The following is a 24,289-nucleotide window of genomic DNA, read 5'->3' as shown; positions in this document are numbered from 1 at the left end:
TTTTCCACATGAAAAACTTGATTGTGCAAATGCTGTGCTGAGCAAAGGAGTTCTCTCAGGATTAGGTGAGGCTACTTGTTGATTCCAGAGATCTGTTTACAACATTGTTCCCAACAGACCGCTTTCAGAAATTAGAATCTCAAAACTACACCAACTCCAATTGAAACTTTGTATCTTGGATACGAGATATATATTTAAAATACAATTCCCTCAATTTTCCAAAACATGCAATTTGTGCTAGATTGTGTGTGTAGTCAAAAGCACATTAACCTGTGCTTACAAAGGCCACGTTTATGTGTGTGTGTGTGTGCAAAAATACCTGCGCTGAAGGCTGTGCTTTAAGACACACTGTGAAATAGAAAAACGGCTACATTATGTGTAAAACGTTTTTTGAAGGCAAGTGTGTTTCAGTGGCAGGCGACATGCGGGCGGTGTGGTGGAGCAGAGCAGGAGCTGGAAATGTCCTTCTCCAAAACAAAACGTTCCCCTTTGGCAACACGCAGGGCATTGCATATAAACAATTATAAAGAAACAAAAAAACTAAATACCGGAATGATCCATATATTGTAACACATAAACTGGACAGAAAATAACAGATTTCAAAAAGGTTACATTGATATATTATTAATATTAAGGCTTCCCTTTACAGGCCACAAAACGATTCAGTCACATACAGGTAATGCCAAACACATAATAAATATCTGTTAGAATGCTGTTTTTGTTTGGGTTTTTTTGTTTTCTTCCATTGATAACAATGCTTCTGTAAGACAAACTGAAGAGCTCAGTGACTCATTATTTGGCACATTGGATTACAAACCTCCGGCAGCCACCGATCAGGTCCGCACTTGAAATTTTCCAGCTTTAGTCACATATTTGACCCCTTTAAACGGCTTGTACTTTTCTCCATACATGTCAAGGCGGCTCACTTTGAGACCTGCACAGATCAATAAAAAAAACAAAAAAAACTAAACTGAAAGATACACTCCATCTGCCAAAACACAACCAATACCGTCCTCAAAAACAAAAATGAGAAAAAGCAAATGTGTTAAAGGTTTGAACTTTTAACTTTGCAGAGTCTGTGAGGATTACCTGATATGGCCAGCTGCTGGATCTTCAGATCAATATTGAGTGAAGGGTTCTCCTCCGGCTTGGGGACTCCGGTTTGCATACTGAGACTGCCTCGCAGGTTAGGAAGCTTCTGAGGGTTGAGTTTCCCAATGTCCCAAACCAACACCTGCAAAAACAGACCAGATGAAACCTCATTATAACATTATTATATTATTAAAAGTATGAAAGAGAGAGAGAGAGAGAGATGTCCACCATCCAAACCAAAGGGTTTATTCTTATAAAACGAAGTGTTTTTCCAGTTAGGATTGTTCTGTCGGAGAATGGTTACCTTGGTGGAGAGGTCATAGGTGTGGGTTCCTTGTGTGGCCGCGAGGTTGACACTGAGCACAGCTTTGGGCATGTGGATTGTGACCACCAAGCCCTCCACCGTCTTCCCCATGGTCTGCTTGGGTCCAATGGTGATGTCCAGACGGCCGCAAGATCCCGTGTCAAAGAAATTGATGTTCTGCTTCACGTACACAGGAATGGCTACGAGACTGGAGGAGAAAACCGAAACCAAAATTCACACATAAACTCAAAGAAAAAGATAACTGATAACCTAAACGGCAGCAGTGTAAATTCTGCTTTCGTAGCCTGTGAACTCTGACACGTGGAGGTGACTGCGCTTACTTCTGAGAGCTGACATGGTAAGTCATGAGTGTGAAGTTTCCATCTGGTGGGATGAAGGACAGCACTCGCTCCGCCTCCCAGCGCTTAAATCGCACACACGGGTGGAAACTCACATCATCCAGGAGACGAGGGTTCTGGCAAAAAAATAAATAAATCAAGAATAACAGTGGGTGATCTTGGGGATTAAAAATAAAGCAGATCAATAAAACCCAAACAGAGGACGTGAACACACCATGAAGGACAAAGTCAGGTCAGGCATCCCAGTGAGTCTCACACATGCTTCAACTACACCCTGGATTTCTGCACAGACCGTCGTACCTGAACCAGAAAAATGGAATATGTAAGCAAATACAAATTTACAGGTAGGAATAAAAACACTTCCGGTAGCTTTAAAAGCATTTTCCAGTTTGTACCTGACTTGTCCAGAATAGCATCGATTTCCTCGATCACATCAAAATACGCCTCATTGTTGGTGTATTTAACTCCGGCCCGTCTCCACGGAATATTAGACAGCTGACCTGTTGGCAACGTGTCTCCAACATTACTGCCTCCTGGAAAGCAAACACAATAAAAGACAAAACACCAATGTGAATGTTGCCGCTGTTGCTTTGAGGCATGGTATGAAGGTGAATGCAGCGCAGGCCGACCTTTACCATCATCTCATCGGCTTACCTGTGAGCGTATTGACGACCGATCGCAGGATGGTGGGAGGCTTGATCATCTCCTTGAGGACGTTGGACTCCGTGGCCAGGGGAAAGCCGTTATCCAGCATCTCCTCCAACAGCTCGTAAACTATCACCATGTTGTCTTTAATAACGCCTTCAGAGCATTCTCCAAAATAGTCCTGTTGACAGAAATACCGGCTACGTCATTGTATTTGAAACACAGAAATTAGTTTTTGTTTTGAATTCATTCTGGAGTGAAACAAAAAACTGGCAACAAACTATTTTTTTAATGAAATTATTAAACAGCAAAAATCAAAACTATTTTGATCCACCTTGATTTTTTTAAAGATATTTGACTGTAAATTTTTAATTTACCCTTTCAAAAGCATATTCTACTCAAAGTGCTACTTTATACATAAACAATTCCATCTGCCTCTTTCTTTATTTCATAACTTAAAATGAAACTATGGTCTAAAGTGAAGGTTAAAAATAGACAGGTATTATAGGTAGGCTACTTCATTCTTTCATCAAACTCACATTTCTGAAATATTACCACAGTCTAGGTTTTATCTGAAAAATCACAAAGAATTTAACTCCCAAATGATACACAGAGTATTTTATTCATGAATGTCTGCTACCAAAAAGTACACATACAATTTGATATCCATCCTGATGTGCAGCCAAGAAATAACCAAAATGGTTCTAAGTTCTGATTACTTGCCTGCAGTTTCACGTGCACAGTGCCTGAGTTCCCTTTATAAGAGCAATAAAGTTTTCTGAGTTCAAAAACTGTGATTATGTGCGTAAAACTTGGATCATTCATGAAACTCTGTTGCACACAGCTGAGCGAGCTTTTGTTCTACACTGAGGAAATATCTAAAAACATTTTCCTTTACTTTTTCCTCTATTATCAATTGGAATCCATTTGAGATACGAAAACCAAACAAAACCAAGGACACATGACTTTTAAAGTTGTAATAACTTGAAAAGACACAGACCTGGATTGTGTCTGCCACTCTGTGGAGGAACTCGATGACAAACAGCGGAGGGACTTCAGCCTGAATGACGGAGAGGAAGAAGAGCTTTCCCCGGTAAATGCTGATGAGATAGTGGTGAGGGGTCTGCAGGACGGGGGCCACGTTCTCCGGGTCCACCGCCTTCTCTTTGGCCTCAAAGAAGTAGTCGCAGACACTCCTGCTGATGACACTCTTCCAGTGTTTCTCCAGGAAGATGTCTCCGGAGTGGTTAATCAGGAACAGGCTGTGGATCATCTCCGCTGCAACAATGACACGGTTGTTGTTGTTGTTGTTATTGTTAGTATTGTTCTTATTGTCATAAAATATGCAGCTGCGAGACTCGTGCTTCGCGTGCCCTCAGCCAAACAGCATTATATTCAAATAAAGATGTCATAAAATAATTTCCATTGAAAAAACAACTAACTTCAACCACAGGTAACTTAACGTTGAGTTAGCAATCTGACACAAGCCGTTTCAAACCTTAATCAAATCTGGGTGTTAACTCAGTAAATGGAATCAGTTTAGGCACGACAGATTTAAAAGCTACGCAACAGCTCGAAGCAAGACAGTTAGTTTTAGTTCTTTTGCAGCTTTGTGTAAAGTTTTACCTGCTAACTCCACTTCACTGTGACAAAACACGGCAGAGGGACCAGAGCCACCGAGGAGACGCCTGCGCGTTTATGAACACGTAAACACAGCCCACTCACGAGTATTCCTCCATAAGTAACACAAAAATTCTAAAATATCATTCATGGCAGATTATAACATTTTAAATTCAGTTTCATGGTCGATATACAAGACGTTTTGATTATTTATACTTTTAGGGGACCTTTTTTACATTTTATTCATCAGGCAATATTTACGGGCAGCGATTGCACGGTGCTGCTGCCTGTGGATGGTGGGCTATTGTTGCCCTGAGCAAAGCTTTGCAGGGGTTTCTGAATCCTGACAGCCAATGTCTTGATCTAAGTTTGGAGTTGAAGTTTACAATTCATTTATTTAAATGAGGCTAAACTTGTGTAGATTTCAGGCGCTTTTATGATCGGAGCGATCTCCCGCTTGAAATCCGCAAGTAATAAACTACAGTGGTATAAAATGTGCTAGATCGATAGATTATGCAAGTATAAACCGGTGTGATCGAGAGATTGCAACTAATGCATCCTAATTTATATTGGTAAAATGAGCAGGGATTTTCGTGAAAATTCGGTCCATTTGCGCCGCGCCATCGGTAAATCGCGCAAATCGCCCAAACACGTTTTCCCACAAATATTATAGATGTTGCAGGCAGTGGGGGAGAAAAAGAAAAACTTCTTTTTACTCAGTAACATTGTTTTTTCATAGGTAACTCCTTGCCGTGCAATAAACAAATCATATAATCTTCTTAGGGAAATTCCTTTTTCCTATAAAACTGCCTGCTGATGACTTGTTGCCACATATTACCAGCAGGTGGCTCCACAACATCCTGGCTGGTAGCCAAAGATATGTCCCACATGGTCAGCTAGAACAAGAGTCTGAGGCAATTCCAAAACCTTGCTGGGGAAGACAGAAATCTCTCAGGGTCTCTGGGAACTGACACTGTGTGAGTTCATGTCCACTGAAAGAAGTGGTTAATGTGTTCGCTTGACAGCAACAAGGTCTCGGTTCATTTACTAGCTGGGCTTATGTGCACGGAGTTTTCATGTTCTCCTCATGTGCCCATGTGCCTAGAGTGGGTTTCCTCCGGTTTCCTCCCAGAGTTCCAAAACATGGTTATGAGGTTAATTTGTGACCCTAAAGTCTCAGAAGTCAGAATTCAACTGCCCCTAGTTGTGAGTGTGTGTGTGTGTCTATTTTTTTCTGTACTTGCCCTGTGATAGACTAGCAGCCTGTCCAGGGTGTTTCTTGCCCTAATTCATAGTTACCTGGGATTGGCTCCAGTGACCCATGACCGTGCACAGGTCACATAGAAGATGAATCGATGTTTGGCTAGACAGAGGACAATATGTGATGCCATATATTTATTTCCTTATATTACCAACAAGGTCGGGACACACCAGTGACTCGTAGAAATGTGTGTATTTTGTTTGTGTATCTGGCACAGTGGGATTAGAAATGTCAAGCCTCCAATAAGATGGCTTTCACTACATTCATCCATTCACAAACACCAATGGTGATCCCCTCAACTCTTTTGGGGTTCGTCGTTGTGCACAAAGACACACATTTAGCCAAATCCACAGCCTCAGACTCACAACCTTTTAATTTGAAGATCACCTGTTCTACCGACAAAGCCACCTGTTGGATGGAAATATAGATGGCAACACATTATTGGAGGTGTAATTAGCACAAACGGTGACAGTGCATGAGTAATTACTAACACCCTAAATAATGCATCAGTGCTGTTCAGTTACTTCAGGTCCTGGATCATAGTTTTGTGATGTGCAATAATTGTGTCCACGCATATATCACAGATTTGGAAAACATGGCCATTGTTTATTGTTGACATGAATAATTAATTGGAGTTTACATGCTTGTTACATACTGAAGCTACAATATTCATAACCGCACAGGCCATAGATTATGAGGCCAAACAGTCAAGTAAAGAATACATTTGACGGATTAGTAGGTTTAAACCATTTCTAAAACACTCAAATACACATTGGAATTTTAATCAATCAAGCATATTTAAAGATATGACCACTTCTGAGATTTAAACAGTCTTGCCTGCGAGGAAAGAACCTGGATACGAGTTACAAGCTGCACTGCATGTTCATTCTAAAACAACTGTCACTTGCACGCTCAGGAAAAAATTACGGAAGTTACTGAATGCGGTCACTTGCCTCCTCTAGTGGTCAGCCATTGCAAACAGATGACCTACAGAGTTTTTTTTTCCATATCCTCTTTATCCATATTTACTGATAGTAAATCATCAATAAAATGTGACTGGCGCGGATCAATGAAGGCTTCTTGGAGCCTGTGGGAGGTAACTGTTGCCTGTAAGTCAGTACTCAGGGGGAAAGTCCACCGGCGCGGCTTGACCGCACTTGAGCAGCGCGGCGAGGAGAAGACAGCGTGCCTGACCCGTGAGCCATGGCTTCCGACGAACCTAAAGCCAAGAAAGCTCGGCTTTCTGACGAGAAGAAGAAGACCGAGTCTCCCAGCAAAAAGACTCCTGTCAAACTAAGGTGAACAGCAAAAAAAAAAAAAACAAAAGAAAGAAAAAGGTGGGGGGTAGTCAGACCGCCTTTTTACTGCGGAGGAGACGCGACCCTCAGACGCACAAATCTGTGCGCGCACGTCAAATCTTGAGTTTGTATAAATAATTGACGCACGTGGTGCGTGCTGTGAAAGTGTGATTTCTCTCTCTCTCTCGGGCTCTCTGTTGCGTGTTTGCAGAGCAGGAGCATGGTGGTGGTTGGTGGTGGGGAAGAGGTCGCAGCGCGTGAAGCCTGAGTAAAGTCCTCTCGGTTATCTTGTAACGTGCGGGACTTGACTGAGCCCTCGAGGTCACCGGTGTTTAGACAATACGGTTGCATAATAAGGTCCTTTTTACCTCCATCGTGCTCCGCTGTCAGCGTGACCACCGCCACCTGTCCCGCATGTTAAAGGCTACAGAGGGAAATACCAGGGCTGCCTTGCTTCACGCGCTCTTTCCAAGGCGGCGCGGTGGACGGCCGCACCGCGTCCGCCGCTTGTTGCTGTGAGGACCGCTGCACCGTCCCGCACCGCACCGACTCCTCAAACAATGAACCGACAGTCTGTCACGTGCTCGATCGTAAGCAACGTGTTGATGCATTGTTATTATTATTATTATTATTATTAGGTTTTTTTTTAAACTCCCGGTGAAGGAATCTGACGGCGTCCTGAATAATCCCGCCTGCAGTGCAGATACCACCGCGGTGCCATCTATCTATCTGCACGCGCCTCACGCTGTCTTCTCCTCTCAAATGAGGAGGCAACTGATGCGAGAGTCTGCAAAGAGGAGCCAATCGCCAAACAGAGACGGTGTCGCCCTACCCCTCTCAGATGCTTCCAATCATGTGTCCGGTGTGGGAGGAACGGCGTTTGCAGAGGAAAATCGATGATCCAGCGCGTTGAGCTGAAATTGACAAGTTTCGGTTAAATGCCTTGTCTTTTTTTTTTTTTTTTTTTTGGGGCCGGTTTTAAGGTTGCTCAACAGCTCCGTCTGTCAGTGTCTCAGTGCTGCACACACTCACACACACACAGCGGGACATCATGTGTGCTGCAAGGTAAGAGCATGTTGACACAATGGAGAAAGAATTTCTTAAAGGAAGACAGGGCTCTGGTTTTAGTGTAATTGGCTGCAGAAGGCGTGGGATTGGTTTCAGTCAGCAGACAGGAGGTGGCTGGCATCTGTTGGCTGGATTCATTTTGTGGTTTGTAGTGATGGACCAGGAAAAACCTCATGTGCAGCATAATTGAATGTCAGGCTGCCACGTGAACTCATTTTGCTTGCTGACCTGAAAAAGATTTTGTGGTTGGAATAAGGAGAACATGTGTTTGTGTGAAGGTGGCATCTGGACTTCTCTTCATCTGGAGTTTAGTCAAAAACATGGCAGGATTGTGTTCACATCAAACACTGAGCGAAGCACATCGACACGTGTCGGTCTCATACGAAGGCATTTGTTTAAGACGGAAGCGATGTTGACTCACTGTAACCGGCTGATGTGTGTGTGTGTCTGTGTGTGTGTGTGTTTCCAGTGTGACTGGTTCTGTTGAGCCTGTGAGACTCTTGTCATTTTAAAGGGCTTTTTTTCCCCAGCATTCAAGACAGTAATTTGGTTCAATATTCAAACCATGTGTTCTTTTTAATGCCTAAAGCGGAAAGAACAGATTGTACAAGTGGAAACACACACACACACACACACACACACACACACACTGCTGAAGCACTGCTGTCCTGATGTTGCCCTGCTTTGAATGTCATAACATTGGTTCATGAATAACTAATGAATCCGGCCACATTCATATCCTTGTCTGTTGTTTATTGAAGACTTATCTGTGTCTTTAATAACTGTTTCTTCTTTTTTCTTTTGGAGTCATGTGATTGAAGTCACATGACAACAAAACTGAAGGTTTATCCAATAAAAACAACTTGTTTTGCTGAGCAAGTGTATTCTGAATTTTGAGCTGAAGAAGTGAGGCGACTGTGTGCCTGTTAGATGAGTTACTAAGTCAGAAGCTGGAACAGTTTTCCAGCCCAGCTGACTGATTAACAAGACAAACTGTCAAGATGTGTGAAGTTTATGCAACAGACACTCGGATAAATGTCACATCTTTATCAAAACCGAGGATGTTTAAGAAGTGTTTTCATTATATTTTAACACTTGGTCTTTATGTTTCAGCCCTAATACACTCTTTGGGATGGGAAACCCCTTGCTGGACATCTTGGTTGTTGTGGACAAAGACTTCCTTGACAAGTAAGTTAAATGAGTGTTTCTTTCACTTTCTGACTGGTTATTGAATGATTTCTTGAAATAAACTGCACAACATTAAAGCAAACATTGCTTTCTCTCTTTAAAATAAAGTAATGCCCTCACTGAATGTTATTTCTGCTGTGCACAACAGAATGTCAATAAGTTGTTTCTGTAAAGCCTCCATAGAGCAGTGATGGTCTGAGCGCTAGAGCAACAAATGGATTGATGTAATCTGACCTGTGCAGAAGCAAGACAGTGATGACTGTGGAAAGCAGATCCCGGAAACAGCAGGACTGTACGCTGTACAGCTGGCAGATATATTGCTTTAATAAACTCTGAAATTAGATTTTGTTTTGTCCAAGGGGAAGCTCAACGCTGGAGTCTCCGCCTGTTGTGTCGTTGTTGTTCTCTTCATCGACAGTAATTCATTAATGCATCAACACACGAGTGAAGCAAGAAAACCTCCATGTGAGGCAAAAATCTTGTTAATTATAGGATGAAAATTAGGCATCTACCGTACACAATCAGGAATTAAAACATTAGATGTGCTCATGGATTTATTATTTGTTTTTTTTTTTTTTGTTTTTTTTTTCTTTTGGTAATGTAACGACCCCTGTCAGCAGTGTCGCAGGATAAACAGGGCAAAGGGCTTCTTTGGGTGTCTGTTCAAACAGCCCTTCCAAAAACTTATGGATTTCAGCTAAAGCAACAAAGTGCTACTGTAGTTTAGTCTTGCATTAAAAAAAAAAAAAATCAGCACAGTGTTTTATCATTCTTTCAAGAAAACTGCACTGTCTTTAGAACTGTTACCCGACATTCACTTTTGAATTGAGTGTGTTTAGGTTTGTTTGAACCCCGTCCCCATGATTTAATGACTGGATTATTCCCTTCACCACGTCTTCCATGGGGACTGTGCTCCTTTACTTGCTGCGACAGCTGAGGCCTTGTAGACCCAGTCCGGAGTCTCGCTGTGTTCTTGATTGTGTTTTCGAAGTTCTTTCATACAGTTCGGAAAAACTAAGCCTCCTTTATTATTCCCTTGTGTTTGTTTGCAGGTACAGTCTGAAGCCCAACGACCAGATCCTGGCTGAGGACAAACACAAAGCACTGTTCGTACCTTTTCCATGTTGCAACGTTTGCGGTAGAAAAGAGTCTTTGAGCCGGCTGCATGTGGGTTTGCATAATCTTCAGACGGGGTTTCTGCAGGGAAGCAATGCATCTGAATTCATACTCGGTTGGCTCCTCTCTGTTCTGGAGCGGGCCAGTCAAAACAGGCACCACCACTGACCTCTGTGCCGTTATAGACGGCCAATAGCAGAGCAGCAGGCCAGGGGACTCGTCCAATAGCAAACCAGGACACTTCACCTCCCAGTTTTTTCTTTTTTCTTTTTTCTAGAGATGAGCGAACATTTGACAGCTGGAGATAAGAAAGTCAAAAGTGACCATGTGTGTTCACACTGATGCATTCACACTTATTGACACACAGTATGTAACCACATGTCAGCATTTAGTACGTTCACACTTATACTGACTTCTTCTGCACAGCACTGTGAAAGTAACTGATGATAAGAACATAAGAATGTCTGATATTCATGAAAGTTTACGTTGTGCAAGTAGATCCAAGGTTATAAATTGAATCTAAATTCCTGCCATGACAAAATGTGACTGCATAAGGTCTTCAAATATTGATAATTATTAGTTTACCGTTGTAAAGCTTGGAGCCACAAGGAGAAATGTATTGAATTCAACAGAAATCTGAATGAAGGCATCTTTATTTCTCTTTTTTATTGCTTTGAATTTCCAAGAAATTATAAGTAGCTATTTATTGATACACTGAGTGTAACCTGGTGCTGATAAGCCCCGACGGTGTTATTTCAAGTTTACTTTTATTGCTCTGTTATCAGTTCGTTTTATTTGTTGACAGTAAAAGTGATAGCGGTGTAAACTGTGGCCCAGTTGGTCTTTCTCTGGCTGCAGCAGTGGTTTATATTTCTCTTTTAGCTCACAGTTGATTTATACAGATGATTTCCATCTTCAGGTTTGTCCTCTTCGCCACAGAACAAGCGGTTATTTGGTTAACCTGCCGTTCTTGTCCGTTCTCAACGACGGATCCGAACACGTTGCCTTCAGAATTTAACTCTTAAACACCTGGCGGTGTGCAGGTCGTTATGGGCGGTTATATTTAGATGGCATAACTCGAATTAGAGATGCTTCGGCTAAAAGTGGAGCATCGAAGTGAGGCTGTACTCATCGCATTATGTAACAGAGACACATGATTCATATATTATAGTCAATGGTCTCTTGTTCCTGCGCTGCACTGGGAGAACATATAAGGCTGCTGTTTGCACAGAATGTAGTCTGACCTCAGAAGAGGTCACTGGCCATCAGGACACATCCTATTAGTAACGCAGTCACAGAACAGAGGAAACCAATGCAGCGCCCACACAGTGAACATGGTGTCCTTTGAGCTTTTATGAACTTCAGAAATGTCATTCTCTAATAAACTAGATTTACAAGATTCAGTCCAAATGCCTTTCAAAGTACATAAATACGAAAAGCGTCCTGGTATTTTCTCAACTGAGACTTCTCGTCTCAGTGGCAGATTTTTTTTTTTTTTAATCTTGCAGAAACTCTGACTCTTGTGAATCATGTGTTTGTCTTGTGTGTAGATTTGAGGAGATTGTGAAGAAGTTTAAAGTAGATTACCATGCTGGAGGAGCCACTCAGAACTCCATAAAGATCGCTCAGGTCAGTCCTATTAACAAAATCCCACAAACGTCTTGACCCAGACGAGAAGACCTAACCAGTCAATAACGCTCGTGCCTCCTGTTTCTGTCTGTAGTGGATGATCCAAGAGCCCCACAACGTGGGCACGTTCTTTGGCTGCATCGGCAAAGACAAGTTTGGAGAGATCCTGAAGCAGAAGGCTAAGGAGGCCCACATCGACGCCCACTACTACGAGCAGGACGAGGAGCCCACCGGGACGTGTGCGGCGTGCATCACGGGGACCAACAGGTAGAATAATTAAAATCAAAACACTGGTTATAAGGCAGAGCTGCTACTAATGGCCACCCACACACACTGGCTGTGAATGTTATTTATTTGATGATGATTTTTAATGGGTTTATGTAACGATTACGGGACGGTCTATCTGCTCTGTTCTCCTCGGTATGTAACGCCTTTTCCGTCTATGTCCCTCAGATCGCTTGTAGCTAATCTGGCTGCTGCCAACTGCTATAAGAAGGATAAACATCTAGACCTGGAGGAGAATTGGAAGCTGGTGGAGAAAGCTAAAGTCTACTACATTGCTGTGAGTAATAGCTCCCCAACTAGCACAGAGTGAATTGTGCTCCTGACACTGAGGGCACGGACTCCCACAATGCCGATCAGCGTCGAGCCTGTGCCGTTTGTTCCTTCCAGGGTTTCTTCCTGACTGTCTCTTTGGAGTCCATTCTGAAGGTGGCAAAGCACGCCGCTGAAAACAACAAGCTGTTTTGTATGAACCTCTCGGCGCCCTTCATCTGTCAGTTCTTCAAAGACAACCTCATGCAGGTTCTGCCCTACGTCGATGTGCTGTTTGGCAACGAGATGGTGAGCTGCGCCTCCACCGGGATTTCTCAGCACTTTGCAAATTGCCCACTGAGTCGTTGAGTTCACCCCAAGTCTGTTTGTCTGCAGGAGTCTGCCGCTTTTGCTAAAGAGCAAGACTTTGACGTGAGTGAATGAGCAGCTGTGTTTGGATTGAGCGTGTTGCAGCAGCTGTGTTTCCCATGAAGGATACTTGTTTAAAATTTTGAATATGGAAAACACATCTATTCACACCACATTTTATGCATGATAATGCTGTGCATATAAAAGTAATGCAGATTACAATAAGCCTATTTGGAATCATACACCCAGCGCTTAAAAAAAAACAAACAAACAAACAAAAAAAGTCTTATGTAATTTTCATATTGTCGAACAGCAGTAGTGTATTAATTGTGGGAAAATAAAACTCTGTAGCCTTTTACAGTTCTTCAGGGGAATCTTTCCCATTTGGAGACAATTATAAGATGTAATACACGGAATATGTGGTTGTGGTCAGCTTGTTATCAAATACAAACAAATGAATAATCTTCTAAGATGGAACTGTCTTCTCCAGTAACATTACTTTAATGGGTTAATGTTTCCTTTGCTGGTAGACCACGGACATTAAGGAGATTGCCAAGAAAGCCCAGGCTTTACCCAAAGTCAACAAAAAGAGACAGAGGATCGTGGTTTTGACTCAGGGGAAGGACGACACTGTTATGGCCCACGGTAAGATCTCACTTTCTTCTCTCACATCACACACCTTTTGCAATGTGCTGTTCTCTTGCAGAGCCAGACAGTTTATCTGTCCTGTTTTCTGATCAGGTGACAAGATCGATGCTTTCCCAGTAGTGAAGATTGACCCCAAGGACATTGTGGACACGAACGGAGCAGGGGACGCCTTCGTGGGAGGTGGGATTTCCCGGTTGTGAAAATATAACCCATTTCTTAATTGCAGTTTGTTTTGTGTTTTTGTCTCAAAGACTCCTGGTGTTTTGCAGGTTTTCTGTCTCAGCTTGTGAGGGACAAACCTCTGGAGCAGTGCATGAAGGCGGCGCACTACGCCGCCAACGTCATCATCCAACGAGGAGGCTGCACCTTCCCTGAAAAGCCAGACTTTAACTGAAAACCTTTCCTTGTTCTCTCCGTTGCTACAACTCTGACTCATAATTCTGTTGTATTCCACCAATGCTAACCGGGATTTTTAACAATATTTATTTTGAATAAGAAGCATGTCCATTTTCAAATTGTTTTTTTTTTTTTTTTTTTTAAGTCTTTGCGCACATCATTTCTTACAACGTGGCAGTTTCGTGCCTCGTGCCGTTTGTCTCTTTATTCTCTACTTGGGGCGACTTATGGATCTTGCAGCCAAAAACAAAGAGACTTATTTAATGATAAAGGAAACCCTGTAACGTAAGGTTCCGTCATCATTGTGAATTAGTTATGAAACCCTGTTTCTTAGTTGTTTACTTTTGGCTTTTATACCACCAAACACTTCTGTAAGTGCACAAGCCCATATCTCCCCCACACAGACAGAATCCAAGCACAAGAAGGCTAATTGGGGTCATGTTCTGCTCAGAAGACTGAATAATTAGATGCAGTAGGCAAGCATACTTCAATCGAACGTGCAGTGATGATTTGTTTTATGAGCTTAATTTTGTTTCGGTTGAATTTAGCTGCCCTATCATTGAACAAGACTGTTCTTAGATACTCTTTTCTGCATGTGTCAAAGCCAATTTCCACCACACCCTCCGAGAAGCTGGAGAATATTAGCTTCATCCGCTGCGCGTGTGATCTTCTTAAGTTACCTTGTTTGTAGTGAGCTGCGTAAAAAGAACTGACTGCCTTGTCTCTTTCTCTGTAAATGCTGAAAAATATCCACAGGCCTGATGAGAAGCCTGCAGGGTTTGCATGAGCCTGGATGCTGGGAAGTGGAAAAGCTAGTTTAGGGAAATCTGGTAACTCATAGGTGTAAATGAACACAACACCCTTAAGATGGACACAGGGCATCTGTTATTCTCAGAAAGAGCTTATGTTCTCTGTTTTAAGGATACAGTGGGCATTAAAACCCTTAAGTTTTCTGACCTTGAGTTTGTCACTTGTTCCCAGTTAGAGGTATATCATCCTACTTAATGTATTATAAACACAACGGGTAGATTTGTTCATCCGAAATCAAATGGACATGAGATTTTTTTTTTTTTTTTTTAAGCAAAACTGATTGTCTGGTTAATTTATACTTCAGATGAAAGATGCTGGAAAAAGTTGGAGAGCAAAGATTGTGAAAGGCTGAACGCGATGTGGGGCCAAGCATTGCAACCCATCTGTGTCAACCTGACTTTGTCTTACATTGTGATCTGTGCAACGTGGAATACTTGAATATATCAAACACGAATCTGAACGTCCTCTGAAATCCTATGAAGCCAGACTTTGGTAGTTTCATGAGCAGTCGGTTGTGTTAAAATGTGTTCGTCTGGTACTTGTAAAGTAACGCACATCGTCCCACAGGCTTTTTCTTTATCTTGTCTGGATCCACCAAAAAGCCTTATGTGACCATCTATTATTGGTCTCATTAAAGTTCAAGTTGCCCTTCTCTGTGGTGAACCGTGGGATGCCTGAAACTGACAAATAAACCAATTTTGTTATTTCATTTGTTCTGAGTCCACAGTTTTTCTGTTTCCACTGTTTATTTTTTTTATATAATTTTTATGATTTTCTTAAAACTACCTTTTGAGAAAAAAGCCACAATATAGAAAAAAGGAATTATTTTGCCACCCTGCTGTCAAATTAGGGACAGAGAAATCATGTGTATGACATTCTTATTTTGAGAAGCAGATTGAAATATTGTTCTTGCCTCATCAACAAGCAAACCGCAGACAAATTGCTCAATATCGGCTCTTCAGAGAGGTTTCTGCTGTTCTTCACTTTCAGAGTTATAGGGACCTCACCCTGAAGGCTCCTGCTGTTATTATAATATTGTTTTTTCAACTTGCATTTTTCACGATATATAGCTTTCTTCTGAAATGCCGATGGAAATGAGGCTCAAACAAATCAACAATTCAATATTTGAGTTATAATTCAATCTGTCATTCCCTGTCATGGTTTTGCTCACAGTCATTGTTACTGTCAGGGTGAGAACACTAAAAGCATTTAGAAACAGCTGAAGGTTTGATTGTGGTACCTCTTTGTCCATGGTCTCCTCTGGAATAACTTGTTAAATTTATGCTCCCAGTGTCAGCTGTAAGATTGGCCGTGGTTTTGCTGTCTTACTAAATTCTTCTTCACTGGAGAGGAGGCACCTCAATAATCCTCTAGTAACTCAGTCCTCTTGATAACAGCAAATTTAAAGTCTCACTAACATTTTAACATTATCCTGGATTCTCAATAGCTCTGCTGTATTTGTTGCCTTAAATATGCATTTTTATTTGTTCATCAATCAGTTTCTTTCATTGAGAGGTGTTATACCATGCTCTGTATGACTGCTGGAACTTGCGTCGGCACTGCAGGAGAATGTTTAATGAAAACACTTGAACTCAAACTTAAAAATGATGCATTTGCCTGGCCAGTTTATATTCCCAATTCATTTTTTTCAACAACTCGACTCAATCATATCCTCCTATTTATGGCATGGCAAACGACCAAGGTTAAGTAAAACACATCTTCAAAAAGCCGAACACGCTGGGGGTCTCGTCCTACCAAATTTCCGATTTTATTACTGGGCAGCCACTGTGAGATGTCTTGTGTATTGGACCTCCTTCTACGAACAGCCTCAACGCCCTGACTGGATGGAGTTAGAGTTCTCCTCGGGTAATTCGCCTTTGGCCTATGCATGTTCTGCCTCACCCATACCTCCAATTAAAGAACTCAATAATCCTGTTGTAAAACATTTGTTAAAAACCTGGGGTCAATTCAGGAAACATTTCGGCCTTGTTCGTTTCTCTGTCTGGAGTCCTATTGTGAGCTCACTCTTTCAGCCTTCTACAGTAGACATGGGCTTTCAGAGATGGCACTGAGAGGGGATCACTCGTTTTGTACATTTGGTTGAATCCCGTACCATTAAATCATTTACAGAGTTGACAGAGAAATTCAATCTTTTGAAGTCTGATTTTTTTCACTACCTTCAGATCAGACACTTTCTTGTGCCGCTGCTGTCCGATTTCTCAAACTCTCTCGATACAATTTTATCACTGAAAGGGTCTAATCTCCAAACTGTACAATATTATTTCAGAACTCAAAACTCTCCAAGAGGACGAATTTAAAAAGGCCTGGGAGGAGGATTTGGGTGCCGTCATAACTGAGGATGTCTGGGCTGATGCACTCAAATCAGTCTACCCATCTTCACTTTATGCGCCACCGATTAATTCAATTTAAAATTGCGCTTAGGGCACACATCTCTAAGGCCAGAGTTATCATCTATGTTTCCACCAGATGCAGGCAGACAGAGGCCTCCCTTAGCCGCATGTTCTGGTCTTGCCCACTTTTGGGCAACTTTTGGAGGACAATTTTTAACACTTTATCTCAGCTGTTAGGTTTAAGGCTTGAGCCGAACCCAATCTTAGCTCTCTCTGGAGTCCCTGGGAAACAATATCGTCTTAGCTCCTCCAGAAAACAGTGTTTGGCCTTTGCCTTACTATTAGCACGCCGTGCCATTTTACTGAAATGGAAGGATGCTTCTCCTCCTTCGCACAGTCAGTGGCTGCGGGATGTCATGTCCTGCTTGAAATTAGAAAAGATAAGATGCTCATTAAAACAAACTCCTGGTGCCTTTCAGGACACGTGGCGCTCTCTGTTGAAGGCATTTCATGCTCTTTAATTACTTTTAAACCCAGTTTCATGAGATTGTACCAATTCCTGAAATGAACATTCCATTTTGGCGGTGACAGTGGGTGGGTGGGGTGAGGGACAAGGTGGATTCTGTTCTGCTTTTCTTTTTTGTTTTGTTTTTGGGGGGGGAAAGGGGAAAGGGGGGGGGGGGGGTGTCAGTCATTCCTGTGCAATATACTCTATATAGAATGACAAAGCTTTGTAAACCAAGCATGTTTTTTTTTTCTGTTCAAGGAAATAATAAAAATATTTGAATAACAAAAATTATGCATTTGCACAACCTTTTGACTTTTAATCATTTGTATTTTGTAAAGTAAATTGATGCATCATAGAGCGTGCATCTAAAGTTATCAAAATTTGCATCTACCACTGTATTCAGCCATGATTTATTGCAATTTACAGGTAAATTAATACACAGAGCAGATAAAATGTGTGTAAAAGAATTGGATTCCAAAGCATTCTGCAGTTTGATGGTGACTCAACAGATTACTACCATGCAGCGCACAGCCACATTTTATGTAACCCATTGTTTGACTCAGTCTGGATCTTTTTCAACTAACTTCTTTACATATTCCCTACATTTCTACACATAACTTTATTCTTCTCAGGGTCACTGCCTATTCCAACCAACCAAGATCAAACACTGATTCTATAAACGTTCACCGAGAGTTTTGGAGTTGGAGTTTTGTGATTCAAACATGTACATAAAGTCATAACTGCAAATCATCTCTAATGTTTTTTGAAGAAGTGAGTTTTAGCTGTGCATGTAACGTGTGGATTCCACACTTTTAATACTGAGCAACTTACTGTGCGCACAGAAACAAGATTCACGTGTTGTGACACACAGACCTTAAATGTTCCATCAATATCTTGTTAGTGTTCAGAACTAAGGAGGCCGTTTGCCTTTAAATTTGCAGCAGGGAGCCAAAAAAGAAGAGAAAGCCGCCTCCTGCTGAGCTGTTTCCCGCTGATATGTTCGTCACTGACTGAACTGAAAAAGAGTCGCCGCCTGAGGTGGGTCAAAATGACACTGACACGAAACATCTGTGAGAAACACATCAGTTGATTGATGCCATGATTAAAAATACACTTTTTATTAGGATGAAATGAAGTCAGTTCACACAGAGAGACGGTGTCAGCTGTTTGTTGTGTGCTGTGGTTCCTGCATTTCTCTCTTCAGTCTCAGCTTTTCCTCTTGCATTGCAATGTCCAAGGCCCTGAGCTGCTTCAGGAAGCCGTGATTCGGCAGGATGCAGCGGTGCTGTCGCACGTGCTCAATGGCATCCACCACAGTCAGGCTGTGGTTCATCATGAGGTATGCCAGCACCAGAGTGGCCGACCTGCTCCGACCCATCACACAGTGCACCAGCACCTTGTCTGCGACAGGCGAAAGGAGATAGATAAGTTAAATACAAGAGTTAAAGGTTTTATTTTCTGCTCTAAAGTGAAGGAACCGGGACGTACTCTGTGGGTGGCTGAGGGCTTCGTGAATGAAATGTGCGGCAGGACAGAAGTACTGGGAGATGTTGAAGGTGGGTTTGTCATCAGCCTCGATGCCCAAGTACTGGATCCCTGTGTCTTTGTAGTAGTGAGCGCCGGTCAGCACGTTGTTGTACTTTCCCTCTGCTGCGTTCAGGACGTGTGTAACACCCAGCTCCATCAGGCCGTGCTGCTCCAAGGCTGTTTTCCTGTTCAGTACAGCACACACTGAATAAGAAGCGCACTGATTTACATTCAGCGGATGATCTTTACAAACGTGTGTCTGCTGCGCTCACTCGTCCCCGATGTAAATGTTAGGCCAGACGAGGTTGACGTGTGTGTAAGGAGCCGTGGTTCCAGTCCAGAAGAGCTGCTCCAGGTCCAGCGTCCCCGGTGTGACGTAGTCGCTGTCTGGGTCCACCTGCACGGCTGCGTACGGGTTCTTACTTCTGGACTTCACACTGGAGGTCATGTCTCAGCTTTGCAGCGCTGACACACACACACACACACGCACAGTCTCGTATTTCTATCCTTGTGGGGACCGTCCATTGACTCCCATTCATGTCTAGCCCCTAACCCTAACCCTTACCCTAACCCTAACCCACACCACAACAAAGCCTAACCCTAAAGAAATGTTTTTGCACTTTTACTTTTTTCAGTAACAACAACATGGTCAAGAAAACACTGTTTCTCCTACTTAGGACCGGAAAAAGGTCCCCACAAGGCACGTCGTTCCACGTTTTGCTATCCTTGTGGGGACATTTGGCCCCAACAAGGATAGAAATACGAGAACACACACACACACACACACACACACACACACACACACACACACAAGTGCGCATGAGTGATATAATAATGTGCCGACTCTCGCTTCTCACTGCTCCGTTATCAGCATTACTGGCTGTGAAACAAAATGTTCAACTTTTGCATCGATGTGACAGTTTGAATAGTCTCTCTCTCTCTCTCTCTCTCTCTCTCTCTCTCTCTCTCTCTCTCTCTCTCTCTCTCTCTCTCTCTCTCTCTCTCTCTCTGGCTCTCTTTGGACAGAATGAGTAGATCAGGGTAAAGTGAATGGTCTAGAATGATCCCCGGGGTTTATCTGGGATTTGTGGACATCCCCTGTCTCTCTCCTTATAATAAGTGTCATTTCTTGAAGGCTCGAGGTCCAGAAAGTAATTCACAGATGTTTTTTTTTTTTTGAAGCAGAAGTCTGTTAGTGTATATTCTAGGAATCAAGATAATCTAGTATCTTCCCCTATTTTCAACTGATTTAGACAGTAATACTAATATATCTATATCCATATACATATATATATATATATATATATATATATATATATATATATATATATATATATATATATATATAAAATGAAGGTTTTTGTTTTTACTTTTAATGTCAAACTTAATAAATATGCCGAAGTTCCAAACATGAATCCTGATTGGTGTTTTAATTTAGAGACTAACCCACTATATTAGGGATTTCTGCAATATTTTACATTTTTAGGCGTCCTTAAATCATAGAGTTATATTTCAGTGGGTCTTTGAAACATCAGTAATCAAGAGCAGTAAATATAGGTGCTGAGGGCTGACACAAATCACTCTTTTATATAGATAAACATCTTCAAGGAAGACACCAGGGAGCTATTTGTTCATTCTATTGTATGTAATATTTTCTTTTGTTTTTGAAATGCAAATAAAAGAAAAAAATACTCAACGTATACAAAAGCAATCACCATGTTTTGGTTAAATAACAAATATATTTTTTGAATATTTTTAAGTTTCAGTCCATTAGATATAAATTGAGCTTTTTAATAATTGGTTCACTTTAATTGATTTATAATTTTCAGATTGACTGAAGTGACTTGGGAGAACATGAAGTTACCCCCAGTCTTTAATTGAAACTTCTCTACTCTGTCCACTGTACTTTCATTCTCAAACATCTTCCTGAAAGCCTTTTGGAAATGGATTTTGTAATATTGATGAACTGAGGCTGACCATGAAGCCCCAAGCATCTGATCAACCTTTCACCATAGCTGTTCAAATAGAGCAAACAGATCAATAAATACTTTTATACTGCATAGCAAAAAGACATGACTTACCTCATTTAAGCCAGTCGCTTTTCTGTATTACAGACTTCAATTTTTTGTGAACATCCGTGTGCTTTGTATCAGGAAATCTGTATCAACAGAGGGCCTGCCGCTGAGCGGGAAGCTTCAAGACTGAACTACAGATCTGGAATAGTCGCTGCTCTCTCAGGCTCTGTATTGAAGACGGTATTTTTAGGCAGCTGGGCTGTAACACCTGACCTCTACAACGTGACTCTCACAAATGCTTTCTTTCAGCCTTCCTAATGTGACATAAGTCCTTTAATAAACCGTAATTACTTTCCTTTAAATAGGCATTGCTTAGAAACTCTTAATTTTGATCCTTGAAAAAATTAAAAAACACTTGATATGACTGTGATAAGAAGAATGTGTGAGCGAGTGTGAGGATTCATGAGCATTTGTCAGCACAGTTATTTTTGGACACATGAAACTTGAAACATTCACTTTATTCATCTTTCTAAATGCTGTTCAGGCAGTAATACTGTACTGGATGTCGAGCGTTGTCAGAGGACAGTTCTGTTGGTCAGTTTTAATCTTTACGGGAGAACAGGTGGATTCAAATAAAGCAGGTAGCTGACAAGTGAAATGGCATTTTCCAAATGTTGTTCCACCTCAGGAGGCGTCAGCATGATTTTCCTCTGGGATGTGAGCGTCGGGTGGGTTGAGGCTCAGCTCTAACGCTCTCAGCTGCTCCAGAAATCCGGAGTTGGGCGCAATGTCTCGGTTCAGTCGCACAGCAATGATCGACTCCACTAAAGACAGTCCCTGACTGATCATCAGATACGCCAAAACCAGCGCTCCAGAGCGGCTGACGCCCATGGCACAGTGAACCAACACTCTCCCTGAAAAGGTCAGAATATTTTATGACACTGAAGAATTAACTTTAATACTGATTTGCATTATATCATACAAAGATTAAAAGGGGTACTTTAAAACATCAGAACAGCATTTTTTAAATGCAATTGCACATTCATTGCACATTGATATTTCTCATTTTAATTATGAAAACAATCTTTGTAATTAATGAGAGGTTTGAGCTGCATTGTGGTGTGGCGTTTAGCATTCTTTCACTGCAAATAGAAGTGGTTGAATTCCAGTTTTGGAAATACTGTGGCCTTCTGGTGTGGAGTTTACTCTTTTCTATGCATGTGCATGTTTTACATTGACAAATTACTGTATTTCTACTGCTACGTTGTCTCACTGACCATTTTTCTTCAAAGCGCTCTCTATGAACTGTGCAGCAGGGCTGAAGTAAGGCTGGAGGTTAAACTCTGGATGATCAGAAGCCTCGACGCCAAGATATTCCACTTCCAGGTCAGAGTAGAAAAGCTGTCCTGTGTTGATCCGGTGTCGTCCTGCTGCAGCATTCAGTATGTGAGTTACACCGAGGAGAGAGAGCGTGCTTTTATCTCGAGCCACTGACCTGCAGATACTCATCACATACATGCTGATTAACCATAATGTCAAGGTACCATGCTTTGTTTTTGTGCTTTTATACTCACTCATCTCCGATGTAAAGATTTGGCCAGACCTGACTGACTGGAGCCGCTGGCTTCCTGTTTGTCCAGATAATTGCCCTCAGCTCTGTCAGGCCTGGTCTGTCTTCCTGCTCATCAGAGTGAACCCTGCAGCAGTAAGCATGTGTGTCTGTGTGGATGTGCGGACGTTCATGTCAGTGTGTGTTTGAGTGTGTCATTACAGCGTCGGGGTCTGTCTTTTTCGCCTCCTCTCCCTCTCCAGGCCCATATCGAGGCTGCGGAGCTGCTGCAGGAAGCCCGGGTTGGGACAGATGTCTCTGTGCGGTCTGACGATAGCCACGGCCTCCTGCAGCCTCAGGTCTTCAGTTATCATCAGGAAGGCCAGCACTAAGGTCGCAGAGCGACTGACGCCCATCAGGCAGTGTACAAACACCCGTCCTGCAACCAAGACATCTACTGTTACTGTCATGAGATGCGGCGACTTTGTGCAATGATTCACACCACTCAGGGATGGAAGTAATGGATTGTAATGTATATGTATGGATTGCAAACAACATATTATCTCTTAAAAAAAAACAAAAAAAAAAAACAGTGCAACTTTCATATACTTTTTTTTATTTTACTCGTATTACTATTTATTTTGTACTATTTATTTTGTATTTTCAGTTTCATTTTTGTATTTTCATTTGAATGTTTTGAAAACCATGTGAAGTCTACTGGAGCACCAAGCATTACACTTATGTCTGAAGAGGATCATTATGCTGTACAGACGCATCAACCAAATGAGTCCTGAATCAAAATCTAATCACACGCTGCGAGACGAGTGCATGCAAGTGCTCTCACTTGCCTCCCGCGGCCAGTGCAGCCCGGATGTATCGTGCCGTCGGATAGAAGAAAGGACTCAAGATGAAGTCTGTTGCATCATCAGCCTCCACCCCGTAGTAATCCACCGGCATGTCTCTGTAGAAGCGCGGGCCAGTGTTGACGCAGAAGCAGAGGCCGGAGGTGGGGTCGGGGCGTCCATGAGCAGCATTGACAATGTGAGTTATGCCCAGACTGTGGAGCGTGCCTTTGTCGCGAGCTGCCACCCTGCAATGCAACCGCACAGCATCTCCTGTGTAGGTGGAGGGTGTGTTTCCAGAAGCGTCTGTGTGCATGTTATTGTGTGCAGACCTACTCATTGCCTATGTAAAGGTTAGGCCAGACTTGATTGACGTGCCCAGTCGGTCGTCTGTCTGTCAATAGGAACTCCTGCAGCTCTGAGACAGAGGGAGGTTCATATGGAGGCTCCCTGTGAGACATCCTCTAATACACGCAGAGACACAAAAAGCACCAATTGCTGATCGCTGATCTGAAAGAGAATTTCTAGACATGTTACAAAGTACACGACTTTCTTAGCAGCTGTTTCTTTTCTCGCAGTGTACAGACCACAGATTAAACTTTTCCATGAAAGCACGTTCACTGTGAGTACAAATGTTCCTATTCTGATGAAATTGTGACTTACCTCACAGCAGTGCAAACGTTTCCACTGTGGCTCTTATTTATCCATAAACACCCCCACTTCCTGCAGCCTGTTTCCTTTTATAACTCTGTAATCATACACTCATCGGTGACGGACACCTACTGCAGACTGGATTCATCAGCAGCTGTAGTACTTTCAAAGCCTATGTGATTAATTTAATTTACACACTTCCTCAAGTATTTTTCTTGTGGGTAACAATGTGGAACAATCCTGTCAACAGAAGCTGACTTGCTCCAGTGACGGCTGCAGACTGTTATGTAATGGACCGCTGTGCTGCATGTTTCCAGTTGCCATCCTGCTGCCGCCTGCTCCGCTTAATAAAGATCAAACAGGCAACTAACATTTATCAGTGGTTCAACTGTTGTTGCCGTTCTGCTAAAAGTCAAAATGAATGTTGAAACAACTTTAAATGGGAGAAATAACATAATCATATCCAACCTTGGGAATACAAAGATTCCTTAGTGAATTATTGGTGGCAG

The 24,289-nt window shown here is 42.2% G+C and overlaps 4 protein-coding genes across 6 annotated transcripts; 1 reads left to right on the top strand and 3 right to left on the bottom strand.

The window, feature by feature from the left end:
- Positions 1 to 86: 86 nt before the first annotated feature.
- ap3m1 (adaptor related protein complex 3 subunit mu 1) lies at positions 87 to 4,072 on the bottom strand. The gene is made up of 9 exons (XM_030106616.1): positions 4,027 to 4,072; positions 3,401 to 3,678; positions 2,410 to 2,581; positions 2,151 to 2,288; positions 1,970 to 2,055; positions 1,738 to 1,871; positions 1,397 to 1,604; positions 1,090 to 1,234; positions 87 to 934 (listed from the first exon to the last, which is right to left on the bottom strand). Exons 2-9 carry the CDS (start codon positions 3,671 to 3,673, stop codon positions 834 to 836), a joined length of 1,257 nt encoding a protein of 418 aa, XP_029962476.1. The 5' UTR covers positions 3,674 to 3,678; positions 4,027 to 4,072; the 3' UTR covers positions 87 to 833.
- Positions 4,073 to 6,387: 2,315 nt separating this feature from the next.
- adka (adenosine kinase a) lies at positions 6,388 to 15,046 on the top strand. 3 transcript variants are annotated; one of them, XM_030106622.1, is made up of 11 exons: positions 6,388 to 6,579; positions 8,761 to 8,835; positions 9,888 to 9,941; positions 11,502 to 11,580; positions 11,675 to 11,847; positions 12,034 to 12,142; positions 12,253 to 12,423; positions 12,511 to 12,546; positions 13,014 to 13,128; positions 13,225 to 13,311; positions 13,401 to 15,046. In XM_030106622.1, the coding sequence occupies exons 1-11, from the start codon at positions 6,485 to 6,487 to the stop codon at positions 13,523 to 13,525; spliced, it is 1,119 nt and encodes a 372-aa protein (XP_029962482.1). In that variant the 5' UTR covers positions 6,388 to 6,484; the 3' UTR covers positions 13,526 to 15,046. The 3 variants fall into 3 exon arrangements, with proteins under 3 accessions (XP_029962482.1, XP_029962484.1, XP_029962483.1); XM_030106623.1 differs by lacking the exon at positions 6,388 to 6,579 and adding an exon at positions 7,269 to 7,644; XM_030106624.1 differs by lacking the exon at positions 13,401 to 15,046 and having other exon boundaries at positions 13,014 to 13,118; positions 13,218 to 13,297.
- Positions 15,047 to 18,355: 3,309 nt separating this feature from the next.
- LOC115399341 (dual specificity phosphatase DUPD1-like) lies at positions 18,356 to 19,224 on the bottom strand. Its single transcript, XM_030106662.1, has 3 exons — positions 18,996 to 19,224; positions 18,685 to 18,908; positions 18,356 to 18,597 (listed from the first exon to the last, which is right to left on the bottom strand). The coding sequence occupies exons 1-3, from the start codon at positions 19,169 to 19,171 to the stop codon at positions 18,356 to 18,358; spliced, it is 642 nt and encodes a 213-aa protein (XP_029962522.1). The 5' UTR covers positions 19,172 to 19,224.
- A 1,535-nt stretch (positions 19,225 to 20,759) lies between these two features.
- dusp13a (dual specificity phosphatase 13a) lies at positions 20,760 to 23,590 on the bottom strand. The gene is made up of 5 exons (XM_030106661.1): positions 23,466 to 23,590; positions 23,136 to 23,377; positions 22,510 to 22,726; positions 22,313 to 22,435; positions 20,760 to 22,233 (listed from the first exon to the last, which is right to left on the bottom strand). Exons 1-5 carry the CDS (start codon positions 23,588 to 23,590, stop codon positions 22,008 to 22,010), a joined length of 933 nt encoding a protein of 310 aa, XP_029962521.1. The 3' UTR covers positions 20,760 to 22,007.
- Positions 23,591 to 24,289: the final 699 nt, after the last annotated feature.

This window comes from Salarias fasciatus, chromosome 13 (assembly GCF_902148845.1).
Source record: "Salarias fasciatus chromosome 13, fSalaFa1.1, whole genome shotgun sequence".
Classification (NCBI taxonomy): Eukaryota; Metazoa; Chordata; class Actinopteri; order Blenniiformes; family Blenniidae; genus Salarias; species Salarias fasciatus.
Note: the sequence above shows the minus strand (reverse complement) of the source record. Positions and strands in the feature narration are given on the sequence as shown.